This window comes from Spodoptera frugiperda, chromosome 17 (assembly GCF_023101765.2).
Source record: "Spodoptera frugiperda isolate SF20-4 chromosome 17, AGI-APGP_CSIRO_Sfru_2.0, whole genome shotgun sequence".
NCBI lineage: Eukaryota > Metazoa > Arthropoda > Insecta > Lepidoptera > Noctuidae > Spodoptera > Spodoptera frugiperda.
In genome coordinates, this window is record NC_064228.1 from 4901294 (window position 1) to 4919960 (window position 18667).

The 18667-nt window shown below is 35.0% G+C and overlaps 1 protein-coding gene across 2 annotated transcripts in view; it reads right to left on the bottom strand.

The window, feature by feature from the left end:
• The window catches only part of LOC118276822 (irregular chiasm C-roughest protein), a 113614-nt gene that overhangs the window by 56863 nt on the left and 38084 nt on the right, over positions 1-18667 (bottom strand). For both annotated transcript variants that reach the window (XM_035595389.2, XM_035595388.2), the window contains exons 2-4: positions 14298-14724; positions 11711-11861; positions 9576-9656 (exon numbers count right to left, since the gene is read on the bottom strand). In XM_035595389.2, coding sequence (XP_035451282.2) covers positions 9576-9656; positions 11711-11861; positions 14298-14648 — 583 coding nt within the window. In that variant the 5' untranslated portion in view covers positions 14649-14724. The remainder of the gene's footprint in view (positions 1-9575; positions 9657-11710; positions 11862-14297; positions 14725-18667) is intronic.

The window sequence follows — 18667 nt, forward strand, 5'->3', positions numbered from 1 at the left end:
AACATCCTCGCTCTATCAGATGTTGGGGATGATAAAATAGTTTGCACGATTCCTACATCATATTTGTTTAATTTAAGCGCCTCCATCAGCGACTCTCGTTCCTGGTTGTTCTTGACACATTCCATCAAAACATGTTGCACATCTTCCTCAACTCCGCACAAATCGCAATAGTGAGACAGGTTACTTTTAAGTGTTGTATTGTCTAATCACCCAAATTTCTTTACATAAAACAGCCTTGTCGTTCTAGTTGTTGCAAGTACGGCTGCTGGGTCAGGGGTCTCAGGTTCGATTCCTGAGTCGCGCAAAGCATTAGGTACTTGGCATTTTTCGGATTTTCAAAAATTTCTCAGTACTTGCGTAGAGTCTGCAATTGTGTCCAGTACATGACAATAGCCTCACGTCCTAATTACATGGGACTTATAACACAAATAGTCAAAAGTAGATATACATTGTACATCGGCATTACATGCCGTAATGTGCGCTGCCTACCTCTTCGAGTATAAAATGTATATGTGAACTTGTATGTTTGTAAACGCACCCACGACACAGGAGAAAATCCTAGTGTGGGGCAACGTTTCTTTTAAAAAAAAAAAAAATGCGTGACGATACAGTACAGTTCTTCATATAGGTATAGACGTTTTAATATGAATGCAAAAGTGAGTTTATTTTTATCTCTTTTAGCCTTGCTTGCTCAAAAAACTGCTCTCTAAACAGTAGCAAAGCCACAACTAAGAACTAGACTAGTATTAGCATCTATAGACTTAACGATATTCTTATTAATATAACTAAGTAATCGTTAGGAAACGTTCAGTTACACCAAATATACGTAGGAACAGAAGTTGGTTCTCCCAGGATAATATGTTTGAGGATATATTTTTCTAAATTATCCGTGACAGTCCGCCGCTTTTAGTTACCCTCCCCCTAATTAAGAGAAAGTGAACGTAGGGTTGCCACTTCGGATGTAAGGGGGATTATTAAATGGGATCATTACTTTTTTTTTACTTATACAAGGTGTTTCTTTATTCATGAAATTGGTACACGAGTTTTTGTTGTTAGTATTCGATGTTACGATGTAGCTTGTTAACAAGGAATTAGCTGGTTCGATTTGTAAGTTAAAGAAGCAATGTATTTATTTATTTTATTAAAGATATTTATTCATTTTACTATCTTATGCCTGATTATAATAATATCAGTACCCTTAGTATGAGTTTGCTTTACGTTTAAACTAATCGAAACGAGAACGCGTTAGGCGTTCTAATTGGTCGACTTGAATGATACGACCAATCAGAGCGCTGAACGTTTGTATGAACGGGCTATTCTTCGGATTTACTAGTTCGTTTTCGATTCTATTTTTATGTTAGATAGTCCATTTATTGAGGAAGGTAACAGGCTGTGATTAAAAGTTAAGCAGAGCCGATGAAACCGCGGAAAAGAAACTAGTGTTAAAATTAAATGTTAAATACGGGGAATTTAGAAATAGATAAGCAATAAGTATAATACTATTGTTCAACTCAAAGAAGAACTCCAAACTGTCAATTCACAATATATGTACATACTTCTATTCAATCGACTGCACAAACATAAAACTATACTTGGCCCCAAATAAAAAAGAACCTAACCAATACATATTCATAAAGTTCAAAATACAACAAATAATATAATATTAGCTTTACAAATTCATATATACATATATCCATTTGCTAAAGTACTTTAGCATGTTTTGTCGTCTACGTACAAACGAAACTAGACATTTTATTCATGCTAAAATATTTTAGACATAAAATATCTGACAAACGACAGCCAGATCTCAAGAAACTTGGGAAAACTAGAAATATGTATAATATTAGGTCTAGATTTCTTTTAGGTATTACTAGAATTATGTAAATAATAATAAGAACATGACATGTTCTTTGTGTATAGACATTGTCTATACTACTATATTTTTAGTGTCGACATCTCTCAGTTCCTTCTCCTGCCTTAGGTGAAATGAAAGGGAGTGTCAGACTCTTACTGACTAAAAATCACCCCGTTCCTACTCCTGTGTTTTGAGCTGGAGCTCCGGTAACCCGCTAGGCAGTCCGCAGATCAAATGCCTATAAGAGGCCACCGTTGACCGAATGACTCATCTCACATGAAGAAGGTTTGAGCATTATAAATACCGCACTTGCTCAATGCTTGTTTACATTGAGTGAAAAGTGGGTGTTACATTAGAAAATATTCTCTTCTAGTCTATTTACCCCGTTTTTCTAAAACTTTTGTTATCCAACAAATATAGACGATATTTCACAATGAAAAGTTTAAAATAGAAATAATTTGACAAATGGATTTCAGCAATAAAAACTTTAATCTCAAGGGCAGACGGTTCATATTTATTTAACTCTAAACCCTGTCTAAATTTACTGAAGATCAAAAACAATAGATTAAACTTGTCACCTTAACAAGAGTTTATTTTAATTTAATTTTAATTAAATATATTACAGGGGTGTAATAGTAATATTACACTATTAAGTATTATAAACTAGCTTTCATCCCGGGGCTTTGCATGCGTCTTTTTGTGCGATTGGGTGAGAAAATTATCCACGATTTTTATACGACATTGTGTAACATTAATAACAGCATGTAACATACTCTACAACCACTGTTATAATTTGTTTAAACACAAATGTTATTGTTACACATTGTTGTATAACGTTATATAACCGCTGTGTGGGAGCACCATTAGTCACAAATAGTCCATCTACCATTTTTTAGCTTTTTATCTTGATAATTACGTAATATTTCAAACAATCTACCCCCCCCCCCATTTCAGAATACTGACAAAAAGTAGTTTGGAGCGGTGCCGTAGTTTGATATATCCTAACATATATACCTGCATACATACATACATAACCTCACGCATGTCTCCCATAGGGGTAGATAGGCGTGAGGTTATGTAAGACTACATTTATATTTTTTCTATCCAATCTCCATTAAAATACAATATACATCCTCAGCCTTCTTTTTGAGGCGTCCTTTAACAACCCTACCATCCAATTAACATACTACAACACGATACAAACACACAAACCATACAAAAACAATCTCATTACATAACCGACTTACATAATATTTGTCACCGACAGTGGTTAATGAACCTCGAATGTCATGACCCTTAGTATACACAGTTACACATCAATCTATACAAAACCAGTATAAGCTGGCCGTTGAATGTGTGAAAGGATTATAGATAGAGGGATCATGATAAACTGGTTATGTATAGCTTAGTGTGTACATGATCCTTTTGAAAGTTATACGTCATCGTGTTTAAGACATGACGCTGTATTGGAAAATGTTGTCATGCCCGTTGTTCACCGATTAATATTTACTGTAAGATACTAGTTCTATAATAAAAAAATGGTGTAGGTTAAACTCAAATTCGCCACATAAGCCTCTTCTCACAAGGAGAAGCTTAAGCTTTTAAGCATTAATCACCACTCTTGCTCAATGTTTTTTTTTGACGGGGAAAATCATCCAATGATTTCTCCCGCCTTCCTACTCCTGCTTTGAGCCGGAGCCCCGGTAACCTTTTACGTTGTCCGCAACTCCGGAACGCTTGCTCAATGTGGGTTAACGATTTCAAACATATAATTAGAAATTGTACGTCCAACTTTCCTCACGATGTTTTCCTTGACCTTCTATGGTGTCTAAATAATCTTGGAAAAAGCCACATTAGTTGCCGTTGGTAAGTTCCGAACCCGCACCCTCATGAATAAGAATCAGGTGGCTTAAACGTCCGGACCATTATGATATCAACATAAACAGGAACGTCTCAATATAAAAACGAGTATACCAAATCAGACCACCTCAACTGATTATTCAATGACGATTGTCAATTACAAATCGACCAGTTTTTATCATGGAGGATTTCTTTGGGATCTGATTACATACATATTATTAGGGCTTCGTATGGGCAGACGCTATGGGCGGTCCGAAGCATTACCATATAAAAATTGTGATAGAAGCAATTTGCACTGCCTAGCTTGTTTGTAATAATATTTGTTATGTGCATTTTGATTTGTTTATAAATATATTTTATTTTTTATGGTATAAGCCAGTAAAGGAGCAGACGTATCGGCTAATAGTAAGCAAGTCACCGTCGCTAGTTGGCACCTGAAACACCAGAGGCTTTACAAGTACGTTGCCGGTATTTTGTGGTTAGGAATTTAAGTGTTATTGGGGAATCGGGGATTGAGAAGTGCAGTAAAAGGGCCTCCGGTAACCTCACTGTTGTTATAATACATTGACTAAGTGATTATTAAACTATCATGTATAAATACATCAAAATCAAATAATTTATTTCTAATTGAAATCCTTAATCAGGCACTTTTGGAACATACAATTGAATTGTCCGTCAGTACCTTACCTTCTCTACTACAATAACAAGAAATAAAACATTATAACCATAATAAATCAAAACCAATTCCCGTAGAAACATCCATAATAATTATACTCGTAACTTTACTTTCTCAAGACAAACTTGGCAGAACTACAAGATAAATAATAGTTCTCCCATCAAAAATCATCCGTGTACAAACATAGGGTCGCATTCTTCAATCAACAGGACGATCTCTCGATACATCTCCGACAGACGGCTAAATAAAGAGAATTGGCATTTATGGCTACACGAACTAGAGAATTGTGGATATGACATGTGTGAAAGTATTTCATCTATTTACTCCGTCAGTTCGGTAATGAAAAAGTATTGGACACGTATTTTTTTATTTTGTCATATAAGATGACAATCTTTATATATATAATTCTTTTATGAGTGTGTATGTCACTGAACTTCTCTTAAACGACTGGACCGATTTTGATGTTTTTTTTGTGTGTGTTCAAGGGGATCCGAGAATGGTTTAGATTCACAATTTTGCCCGCTGGACAATGTTTTTTTAATTAATTTTTAATTTTGACAGGACAACGTCTGTCGGGTCCGCTAGTTCTTAGATAAATCGAATCAAAGTTTAAGAGTGGGAGCAAATACGTAATTTCTATGTTTAAAACGTCGTAGAAGTGACATCACGCGACATTTCATATCAATACATCGTCGAAAATATTGGTTCCCGTAAGAAAATAAAAAATACGTGTCTATTATTTTACGTGTCAGGTATTAAAATAAATTAGTCATCTACCCTATTAAATAACTGATTAATTTATGTTTGTTTAAATAAGTGATCGTATATTTTTCATAGTAAGAGGTATCAATTTATTTCGCCCTTAGATTCAAAATTTTCTGCTACATTCTTGCTTGCTACATGTATTCCATTCACCTGTGTATAATTATAATTTATCTCAGAAAAATAAAACGGGAAATGTCCAATCTTGAGAACGGCCAAGAGACCTTGTAAAAATATCCTTTCATATAATATTTAAACAACCTTCTCGTAAAAATCTAGACTAATAAATATAATTGGAGCGTCTGTTTATAATATTAAAATAATGGCAAGTATACACACATATCTTTTAAAAAAATTGTATGTTAGTTCCGGCTAATCTCTGAAATGGTTTAACCGATTTTGACAGGACTTTTATCGGTATGCAGCTAATTTAATATGGAGTAACTTAAGCCTCCAACTGCTATCAGAAAACTGTTGAAGGCAAATCCTCCACTAACGTATGTCACCGGTGACCTACGTGGCAGTTAACGTGGTAAGCAACTTTAATTTTAGGAAAAAAAAACTTATATTCCACGTGTACGAAGTTGCGGCACACCTCGTATTGTTTACACAATAGGAGCCGAATAACAGGAAAAACTACGTGGAAATAACTAGTTTATAATAAGAATAAGACCTACGCATTCAAGTAAACCTATAAATAATGAATTCATTTCCAATCCCAACAATAAAATTAAGAAGAAAATTAACAAGATTACTACGAATTTTCTATCCTTTTATCTAAATATATTCACAATCTTATATTGGCTTACACGAACCGCCTACATGTTTGAAGGTACCTATATTTTCGTGTAGGCGTAAAATTCCTACCAAAATGCTTTCATGAAACCAGTATTTGCGTAAATATCATTAAGGTAGTACGTTTATGAAACAGGGTTATAATGTACCTAATTTATTTTGTAAACATTCACTTTGATATTGATGTTACTAAGAATGTGTGTTTGTGTGTGAGAGAGAAAGAGAGAAAGCCATGCTTCGGCACGAATGGGCCGGCTCGACCGGAGTGATACCGCGGCCTCACAGAAAACCGACGTGAAACAACTTGCGTTGTGTCAGTAAGGTTACTGGCAACGTATTTGTAACGCTTCTGGTGGTTCGGGTGTCCGTGGGCGGCAGCGATTGCTTACCATCAGGTGATCCGTCTGCTCGTATACCGGTTCATAACATAAAAAAGTACATGATTTGGTTATTTTCAAGAATGCATAAACATGAGAAAAATAGAAAAAAAACTGAAACATACTTCAATTTTCACAATATAACACTTAATAACGAATATAATAGCTATTCTTTTACAATGCACAGACTTAACAAAAACATCACATTTCCAAAAGAAAAGCCATATCCAAAAACAACACCATAAAAATATACTTACAAAAAATACCAGTAGAGGAAAAGGGACTAGCTTAAAATCACTTCATGAGATGCCGCATCTACTTTTGACGAACATCTCAGCTTCCCCTGGGGCTACATCCATCCGTTGTCTTCCTACAAAGCCGCCAGGCGGTTGACTCAAAGGAATTACCCTTACTATTGCAGTATAAACTCTATATTCTCTGTTTTGTGGTGCAAAATTGTTTGTCAGGTTATATTTTGTAATTATACAATATTTTTTTGGGAACATTTTTTGCAACTCGGAAAAATTATTTGTTATTTTTTGTGTGGAGTGACTATTGAACTACGTACTCTCGGTCTGAACCACACTGTGAGGAAATCAAAGAAGTATGGTGTAACATTCCAACGTAACGAAATTCTACTTAAGCAGCAAGCAGTATAAGGATTTTTCGTAAGGTTTAACCCAAAACAGGGGTATTACTTTACTATTAAATCTTTCCTGATGCGGAGCTGCGGACAACCTAGCGTGTTTACCGGGGCTTCCGCTCAAAGCAGGAGGGAAGGAACGGGATGGTTTTTAGTCAGTAAGAGTCTGACACTTAGGGAGAAGTCATATAGATGATTGTCTCGAGCCCCCAAAAACTGTTACAGACCAAACTTTAACCAAGACTTTCCTGAGCCGTCCGTGTATGTCGCTCACTATTAAGTTACATTTAGATATAGACCAAATTTCAACTAAACTTTCTTGAAACTACTAACTTATATTTAAATCAAATCATCAGAAGCAGTGGGACGATTATGGCTAAAATCAAAAGCTAATTATAAACACAAAACATCCTTTACATCCACGTGCCATACTCAAACAAGGAAACACAACACACGAGTAACTATAATTAACCTAATCAACAAATCCCATACTTCATGGAACACGAGCTGACGTATCGCCTGATGGTAAGCAATCGCCGCCGCCCATGGACACTTGAAACACCAGAAGCGTTACAAGTGCGTTGCCGGCCTTTTGGGGGTTAGATTTAAGGGTTGTTGGGGAATCGGCGATTGAGAAGATTGGGAAGAGGGGAATTGGGCCTCCGGTAACCTCACTCACACAACGAAATACAACGCAAGCGTTGTTTCACGTCGGTTTTCACTGAGGCTGTGGTATCACTCCGGTCGAACCGGCCCGTTCGTACCGAAGCATGGCTCTCCCACACTCGTAAGGTTTTACCCAACGCTGAGATATTACTTTACTCCAATAATACATTTTTTACAGACCAAATTTTAACCAAGACTTTCATGAAACTACTAAGCTATATTTGGATCAAATCCTCATAAACACGAAACGTCCTTTCCCTGCACGTGCCATACTCAAACAAGGAAACACAACACGAGTATACAACTATAATTAACCTAATCAACAAATCCCATACTTCAAAATTATAGGGCACCATCAAAATTATAATAATTAAAACTTTCCAAAACCCTTGTACTTCCTTATAGTTTTGTTTTATAGCCTTATTACAGTAGAATAGACAAAATGCTGACTTTGACGGCTGACTTTCATTGCTGCCGTAAAATAGTCTAAAGTTGCACCCCCTGTGTAGTCTTCTCCGTAAACAAGTTACGCATTAAACTTTTTAAGGAGTTTGCTAATGTCTATTTCGAGTTACAAAGTAGTGATGTGTGCGTAAGAATTCTCTGTAACTGTATCCGAAACTATTCCGGATAACCTAAAAGTTTGTTTTTCTAATCAAGTTTACTATAAAAATTCGGATAGTACATAACCATTAACCAAGTACAGTCCTGTATATTTATTTTTATCACATAATATCTACTACCAACTAACAAAATTATTGACGTGGTTTGAAATAAATGATTATTCTAATAAAATTATAAACAAAGTTTTAATCTAATTTCAGATTTAACAGCAAAGTATACGATCATGTTTGTTACTCGTATGCCCCGAAAAGGTTACGTTACATGTTACACCCACTTTACGAATAATAAATTAATAATAAGTCTTACCTGGAGATCAAGATTTTATAATTTAAGAACTTAGTATACTTATATCAGTACTATTGATAAACAGTCACAATAGCCCTAGTACGCCTTAAAATCAAAGGGATCATGTACAAAATAAACGCCTCTATAGTCTACACTACTACAACTACAACCAACCAAAATTCCACAACAATACCGGATCCCTCACGTTATTTTAGTCCTATCCACATCTATATCTAGATCCGAAACTCCGAATCCGTAACAACCCTTTACAAAGTCCAAGTGAACCGTGACGGGTCGAAGTTTTGTCTAATTTGGGACATAAACCACTGATAGGATGGATTACCTAGAACTGCTTGAGGTTTTACTGTTGGTAATAGTAACGTTACTGGACTTTAAAAGAGACCTTGAGAGCTGTGAGTCTGTTTTGGTGTTGTTTTGTTAGGAGGTTTGATAGGAAGGTCTATTTTAAATTGTGGGTCAAAATGTTTGCATCAAGTTAGTCTCGTGTTCGATTCTCGGTTGAGAAAAAGTATTACTGGGTTTGTTTCGGTTTTTCGAACAATTTTCAGTAGTAACATGGAGTCTAGATTATTGTATCCAGTATATAGCCATCGGCTCACCCCCTATTGCATGGGATTTATAACACAAATGATGTAAAGTCGGTGTGGAATTAGGTGCCGTAATGTGCAAGTACCTTTGCTTACCCCTTTGTGGATAAATCGTATGATGTTAAAAAAAAATGCTTTAAAGTTCTATTAGTGACAATATGATTTATTTGATTATTTGATTCTGACTGGATTGTCCTTTGAATTGTAACCACCGTACTCAGTCATTTAATAGTTCCTTTACCCAGTCATTATCAATTTATTTTCGGAACAAAATCGTTACTATATAACAAAGGAATAGTTTAAGAGTAATTAATAAAAAGTTTCCAAGAATGCCAGTTAAGTTTTTAAGTTAAAGTGACGTCATCTACTTCAGTGAATTCGCAGGGAACGCAGATAGGTATGTTTCTATTTTATTATGACTTACCTTTTGGTCCAGAACTGACTTGGCACTGATACAACGCATCGTCATCCAACGTAACTTCTCTGATGTCCAACGAGTAGTCACCTGCAAAGGAATATAGAATTAAATATTTTTAACAAAGTCTATTTTACTTCTAAATTTTGTTAATGCTTGTGGCTTCATTCTCGCTTAGTTTTTAACATACCTAAATATTTCTGTATGTACGATACCTTCTAAGGCTTTGCCAAACATATTAAGTATATCGATGAACAGGTTAGGGTGTAAAAATACCCGGGTATTTTCCGGGTTTACCGGGGCTCCGGCTCGAAAAACAGCAGTAGGAACGAAGTGCGGGTGGTTTTTAGTCACTAAGAGTCTGACGTCTGACATTGCCACTCGCCTCGCTAAAGGTGAGAAAAGTCATTGGATGATTTTTCTTTAAAAAAGTATTAAAATCATGATCAAAAAATATAAAGACTTTCCTTACACACTTTTGTAGATAGAAACATTAAACAAAAACAACATGATCAGCAAAAAATTCAAAAACCCGTATCTGGCAGATATCCAAATAAACTCAACGAAATGTAATATACACTATATGTAATTGGAGGTCTGAATTCTCCAGGCCAACTGCCAATACTCGCACTGAATTCTCCAGGCTCGATTTAAACAAACTTAACACATCACATCATCAGTCTATAAATGGCCACTGCTGACCAAAGGCCTGTTCATGTTCACACACGGAGAAGAATTGAGTATTAATCACCACGCTTTCTCTATGCGTATTGGCGATTTAAGTGATAAGTTCAGGTTTTTACGGTGTTTTCCTTCACCGTATGCAACTGGTGTCTTAATAATATGACTAGGAAAAGTCGGGTTTTTTTCGAAAATTCTCAGTAGTAGCACGGAGTCTGGAATTGCGCCCAGTATATGGCAATAGGCTAACTCTCTATTACATGCGACTTATAATACAAATGTTGAAAAGTGGGTGTACATTTCATAGCGGCATCACGTGCTGCAATGTGCACCTTTGTCTACCCCTTCGGAGATAAAAGGTGTAACGTTGCACGATGCACGATAAAGTCACATTGATACTCAAATTTCAAACCCTCATGCATGAGAAGCGGGTGTCTTAAACCAGGCCACCACGACAATTTAAACAAGCTTAACCGTATTGATGCACTAAGCTGAAATATCTTCAGTAAAGCGCTACACATTCTCCTCTAGAAATGCAAAGAATTTCTACTACATGAACATTCTCGTCTGCCATCCAAGTTTGTTCTTTGAGCTCGTTGCTAGTTCAAAGGATTTACGCCTAAATACTTCTTTATTATCGAGGCGTGATAGAGGCGTTGCTTGGCTAGAGTATTTTTATCTGAACTACTATGGATAAATGGAGCGAGAGCATGTAGAATGTTATTTAGGGATCTAGTTGAAAATCAAATTTACAGATATGATAATGTTAGGATTGGAAATTCAGTCAATCAAATCTTTTACTTCTTTATTTTCAAAAAATAAATATGCGGTTGATAATCTCCTGCAATATCTGATAGTAAACTATTACAACATAATTTGACTGCACGGTAGATGCGGTGGCTGGGCAACCGGCTGCCGTGAAACGGGTAGACTCCCGAACTTTTTGTGTGATCCACAAATTGTTGTTTCGGGTCTGGATGTCAAGTGTATGTGAACTCGTGTGTTTGTAAACACACCCATGACACAGGAGAAAATCCTAAAGTGGGGCATCGTTTAAAAAATGTAACAAAAATACGGTCAAATTGAAAACCAGCTCCTTCTTTCGTAAAAATATGTTTGAAACAACCCGCTTTTTTATTTTATTTTATATTCTTTACAAATTGGTTTTATTGTCCCATAGTTTTGACGTCGTATTGTCGTTACATTGTTCCTACATATATATACAATAGGTAAATGATCAAATAATGTATCAGAGATATTGTAAAAAACATTTTTTGAAAAGAGTAACGATGGAGTTTCTTGCTCGTTCTTCTCCATTCGAAGCAACACTTTGGAACGAGCGCCTAGCTTCACTGACAGACAGACTGGCGGACAATTCAATTTGACGTTTCAAAAGTGCCTAATTTAGGATTAATTGAAATAAATGCTTTGACTTTGACTTTAAAATAAATAAAAGGACCCACCTTCCTCATCACTCCCAATCATCTTGTATCGTTCATAGCCAGTGAGATGTCGATGTGTTCCCAATCCGAAGTCATCCTTCGTCCATTGCAGCTGTCCAGCCTTGTTCTCCACGCGACAGGGTAACGTTACCCTAGATCCTACTACAGCACTCTGTGAAGAAAAGATAAGTAATATTATAAATTAGCAATATGCATGTAATATCTTTTAATAAATGGTGTAATAGTTTTAATCACACTTATGACACTTAAAGAGTGTCTATTTTTATTTGTTACACATTTTTCACCTGCTGACTGGATCATCTCTGTAGTTTGGTGCCATTTAGTTTGATATAGGTGGTGGTAGGTTACATTAGGATTTTCTCGTATGTCATGGGTGCGTTTACAAGTTCACATACACGTGACACCCGAAAAAACAATTTATGGATCACATAAAAGGATTCTCCGTATGAGAATCGAACCTGCTACACGTTACGCAGCAGCCGGTTGCCCAGCCACTGCGCCAACCGTACAAGCCGTAAATCAAAATATATTAAGATCGTGTTGGAATTGATACCAATAAAACAGCTTGCAAAAAGAACACCCACACCCATATACACGTAACAAATTCCCACCCCCTAATAAAGCAATTCTATTCCCACAAAATATCACTTCCACCAATAATACTAATATTCAATTCACAAGCGAAAAAAATGACGCACCTAATTTTACGTTTCCAAATACACCCGATCCGCTTTCAAAGACCACACCAAATTCCATTTTCCGACACATTCATACCAATTTCTTGACACCAGACAAAGAAAAATTCGTTACTTCTCAAAATTACTTCACATCTCATAACATTAATTGAGGTCTTGTTCCGTAAATCAAATATTCCCTGCGGTGTCCTTGGTACCACGATGTTGGCCCAATATTATTCTTTTCGTAAGCAAGCACTCAGTTGACATAGGAAAGGCTTGTATCGAATATCTGGTGATATTAAAAATTCCTACCCTCCATCCCGTTGGGACGCAACGGATGTTTTCATAGATGACAAACCTTTTCGAATTAATTCTGTTCCTATTTTATGGACCAGTTAGTTTTGTTGTCCCTAATTTATAATGTGAATGTTTTGCCTACCCATAATGTAATATCAATTCCTATTTTCCGTAACAAGCATTTTGTTTTAATAACACTAAAAGCAAATAACAATGGTAATTAGATGCAGAACATTTGTGTATACGCAACGCTGCATCTGAAATTGTAAATATTTAAATAAATTTAACATTTCCCGACCAACAATACAATTGTTCCGATCTATTCAGAACGGTTTTAACTAAAATTGACAGAAACGCAGATTTATGCAACAATACCGATTAAAACGAAGCTATAGTAAAACGCAATGGCATTTTAAATGAAGCTACTATTGATAAATTTGTCGTTAATGAAATAACTTAGTTCCCGAATGCGTTTAATTCCCGTGATAATATTCATTTGTTGAACAGAAATGGTCAATAATGAGTACTGAATTAATTTGTACATTCAGAACAGTGTTCGGTTGATCCAAAAATAAATTGTTATTGAATCAACAATCGTTAAAACAATATTAAGTGTATGTTTTGGATGTTGGTCGAACGAATTGATGATTTTAATTGATGCCTGACAATATTGTAGAGATTTAAGCGTAAATATTTACATGACGGTAGTATAAATTCAAGATACATTATTTATATTAAACATGGTGATTTATCCAGAGTATTTTATGGTAATTGTGTTTTTGTACACAAACTGAATCACTCGAATATTAAAGGAACAAGGAATTACGATGAAACGGAGCTGAAATTAGATATTTTGTTTCGTCAACAATATTAACATTTGTTTCTTTGGAATCTTTAAGTCCGTTTTAATCAAAATAGATTACTTTTGCTTTAGAGAGAAGTCTGCAAATAATTGTGTTAATTGTATTTTGTGTCAGCAATTTTCTTTATGACTGAAAATTAGGGTAGGCATTTAATATTCTCGTTTTGTTGATCATTTGACTCCCATTTCCTAGTTTTATTTAAGACGGATAGTAAGTCTTTGAAATATAAATAAACTAATTGTACTATATCAAAATGTATACCCATTACTTATACCTTTACTAAACGGTTTGCACGGTAACCGGTCCGATTCCCGGTTAGAACAACTCATTGTGTGATCCACAAATTGTTGTTTCGGTTCTGGGTGTGATGTGTATGTAAAATTGTATGTTTGTAAACGCATCCACGACACAGGAGACAATCCTAGTGTGGGACAACGTTCTATTTTAATTATACCTAGCACAATACTCGTAGACCAAGTAACTGTCCACTCCACTGATTTTGAAATCATTACTCATTAACATTTTTATCTTACTTTATACATAATTGACCAAATAAGTTATGCATTCCTAATATTCCTTTACAAGTAATTAAATAACACCATCCATAACATATTCATCATATATGGTGTTACGGGTGTATATGGGCGGCGCTCATAACTTACCATCAGGCGACCCCAAAAAAATACTGTGTACATAAAAATTAGATGTGCAAAAAGAAATACTTGCCAAATGAATTTAAACACCACTCACCTGATCTTGTGGTTCAATCGCAAACCTCTGTTCTCTATACGCACTCACTGAACTAAGCAACACCAAAAACGACATACATTGCCACACTAGCACGTTCAACCGTTTCGTTATCCTTAACAAAAGGAACAATGTATTGGCACTTCTACTCGTCACTCGCGACCTATGTTTCACATAAGAAGCCTCACTAAAATCACTAAAAACTTCATCAGTGACATCCATAGCTTCGTTTTTATAATATTTTATATCAGATTTGTTATTTTCATCTGTTATTCTGATATCATTGTTAATACTTATATTTTGTTCTTTATCAATAATTTTTGACTTATCAAAATCATGATTATTAGTCCCCATCTTGCAGTCACATGTTAGTTTAATTTTGAGTGGTGAGTTTACGTCGCGTTTCTGGTAAACGTTTCATTGTTTCAATCTGTAACAAAAGAAATGTTGAAATTAGTATTTTTATTTAGTGGAAATCAATTCGATATTATGAATATGCACATCATCTTCATTATTATCATCTTAAGCTTGATTTTAAATTTCTTCCAGCATCACGCCTTTCATCTCCCGAAGAGGTAAGCAGAGTTCCACATTACGCCACGTAATACCACTATACAATATACAATATACACCCACTTTTCACCATTTGTGTTAGATATAAGTGCCATGTAATAGGGGGTGAGCCTATTGCCATATACTTCAGAAATTTTCGAATAGCCGAAAATAGCTGACCCGGAATTCGAACCCGACTGCCGAACAAGGGGTCTTCGGTAGTCGCACTTGCAACCACTCGATTAACGACTCAGTGATTTAAATTTTTTCTACACTATTATTAATAAAATTTTTATTTCTAGTTAATACCTAATCGGTAAAAAAATGCTACGTTTATACAATACATATGCGATGTTGTGTTTAGTACTGGCACAATATGTCCTGTCCTGCTTACAACAACAGGTACATTAATTTTGCATCCAACAAAACATTATAATTACCTCCAATGATATTTCCCATTTGTTTAAAATCCCTAAACCCCACCACTTTGTAGATCCTACAGCACTCTCGGCATTTAAATTAACTCGGTACCATTTGATGAAACTCGGTCGCATTTCGGTCACCATCAAAAGAGATGCAATCAAACTGGATCCAAACATTTCCATTTTAAAAAAGCAAACTTCGTCCGAAAAATTTGTACGAATAAAAATAAATGAAAATAGCTATGGGCATATTAATAACTACTCATTTCCACGTACAAAATGTACCTAGAAGTGATGTCACGCGATATTTCAAATCAATATATCTTCGAAAGTATTTGTTTCCCTAAGAAAATAAAAAAAAACGTGTCTAATATTTAAAAACAATCTACAAGACAGACATTAAAGTCAATATTTGCCCTAAACATCTAGCTTATTACAGAATCTGTGTTTCTATGTGAAAATTACAATAAGATAGAAAACGAGTCACCTGATGGTAAACGATCAGCGCCGCCCATGGACACCCGTAATACCAGAGAAGTCACAGGTGCGTTGCCGGCCTTTTAAATAGGAGTATGTTCTTTTCTTGAAGGTTGGAAAAATCTCTAAAACCTTTATTTACCAGTAGCTCACAAAAATCCATAGTCAGCAGGTAACTGTAGCTCACAATCAACAAGAACACAAAAGTAATAGAAAATTATACCGACTAAAGAAGGCAAACTTACACGTTGTTTAAAGTAAAACTTTGGCTCATAAATACAAATAAATAGAAGTTTGTTCAAAATTCTATTCAACATACGACATAAATATATCTTAACCATACAGTATTATAGAAGTGGATGTTATGAATAAATCATTCTTGAGCATTGCAAAAGACGGCAATTTCTAGTGCACCGGTTTATAGTCCTTGGAAGGGGAATAGATATGTCTAACGGTTTTACCATTTAAAACTCGATTGGAAGTCGATTCATAGCACTTGTAGAAGAAAATTAACTAGAGTCGTTTTGGGAAGAATTGGACTTAAAGGTTTTCCGCCCACGGTGACTTTTTGTAGTGATGCAGTCGCCCTTTCTTCAAACACCCTATAAGAAACCTTTTATGCCTAAAGCGAACACAACATGGGCTTATGTATGTATGTATGTATGTCGAATCTCAAGCTATACTTTGTTGGTACACTGTTCCCTAAAACGAGTGTACTGTTAATCATTTGACTATTAAGATCAGGGTGTTAATAAGATTTCCGGATCAGATGAAGCATTGTGGGTTTTTTTAATCTCGAAACCATTAACAGTTGTATGAAAGAAACAATATCAATCTTGTTTTCTGTAATAAGATACATTTTTGATGCGATTCTCTGGATGTGATTAACAAAACAACAAAATTACTTTCAACTACTTCTTAATCTTCTGTCTTTCAATTCCCAGCTACTTTTTCTACACTCTACATATAGTTTTCGCACACAACTCGAACCCAAGCATATAGTACTAGTCCCTGTAAGACTAACGCTTGTTTGACAGAATCGCATTTCCTATCTCTTTTCATCTTAAACCAATTTAAACTGTAAGAAAGAGATAAAACGTATAATATAACACAGCTCTTTTGTAGAACTTTCTTCAAAGGAATCTCAAAATAGGTCTTATTTTTAACTATCGAGGGCTTCCCATTACAAAGTAATATTGCTTTGTTTGAAGATGGACTTTTGCAGGCAATGTACTGGTTATTTTGTTATTAAATAATACGTATTACCTTATTTGTTTATAGCGGCTTATAATGCTATGCGGAGTATGTATGTATACTCTCTCTCTCTCTCTCTCTCATTCATCGCATTATATTAGAAACGTACTCAGAAGAAACCCAATCAAACTAGGTATGCCATCCTCGCAATCGTCAAATAAGAGGTGAAATAATAGTGTTCCAATCTAATATAATAACGGGATATTTATATGTTTAAATTTCTATGAGTTTCCGATATTTCGGCACTTGCAAGCGCCATGGTAACGGATAAACTGGAGTATAATATGCGGATGGATTTATAAGGAGACAAAATTAATAAACAATGCAACTATTAGTGACCATGTCAGTTTGAAAACTACTAATTTAGTTGTATATAAAAGAAAAATATAATGATTTCTTATCTCATCATGAAAGAAAAAACAGTAAAAAAAAACGCTGATGGACCTAATATGCTACCCTGTGGAACGCCGAATAAAAATAAATTCCCAAACACTCATTAAACAAGTCATATAGTACCGTACAAGAAGACGTTAAGAAACTATCCGGTGCTATTACGCTAAATATAGTACGTGTATTGGACTTTGAACCATAAAAGTATACTACTAAGGTTATTGTTGAGATAAAATCTGATATGGACAATGAAGCTGTAGATGACGGTGCTAAAGATAGGAATGGTAGATCTGTTAATAAGGAGTACCGGACGAACGATTCAGCAAAATGTTGAAACTGCTGAATTTAAGTGAGGCATGAAACTTAAATAAGAGAATTATAGCTTTAGAGTTTTATAGGAAACTAGACTTTAGTCTGAGTAAAATAAGTGGTTAATTTCAGTATATATTTTTACTTTTGTGCTCGATAAAAGTAATTTGTGTCTAGTTTTATTTTAAACTAGCTGATGCGCGGCTTGGCTCGCGTGGTGTGACTAATAAAAGTTGCCTAAGTTATTCCTCAGTATATAAGCTGTCTGTCAATAAAAAATCTCTCAAAATCGGTCCAACTATTTCAGAGATTAGCTAAAACAAACAGACAGAGAGCCAAAAAATGTAAAATAATATTTTCGTGTATGTATCGTATGTATATATTCATATGGTTATTTCAGTATTACAAACTCAAACTACACTCCAATTTTATTTATTAGTCTAGATTCACCATCCATGCTGTAATATTAAGCCATACAACAATTGAAAAATGATTTCTAGTAATTTGCATTTGGATATAAAATATTAAAATAATAATCTCATCAACATTATGAATCCAAAAATCGTATGTATAATAATAAATTGACAACTAATTTTAACAAAAGCGAATTACGAAGTCTGACGACCAACAGCGACGAACGTTTTACTAGGAGCGCATCTCAGAAACTACAGACAAGATCTATTCAAAAAGATAATTCAAGTAAAATACAAAGACAGGACCCACTGTCTTAAGTTTTGCATAGTGTGAGATACGGGAGCTAAGTTGGATCTCAATGTTCTTAATTCCTTCTTAGATGTTCAATATTAAGTTAGTGGAAGTTAAGATTTTGTTTGAATTACATTGAAAATTTTGGGAGCAGCTATAATATGTATGTATGTAGGAAGTTTGGGAACATTTCTCTCGTCTCCTCTCCCTTGAAAATCTTAATTCAATACTTATCTTGATACTTACTAATTTTGGTAATTTTAG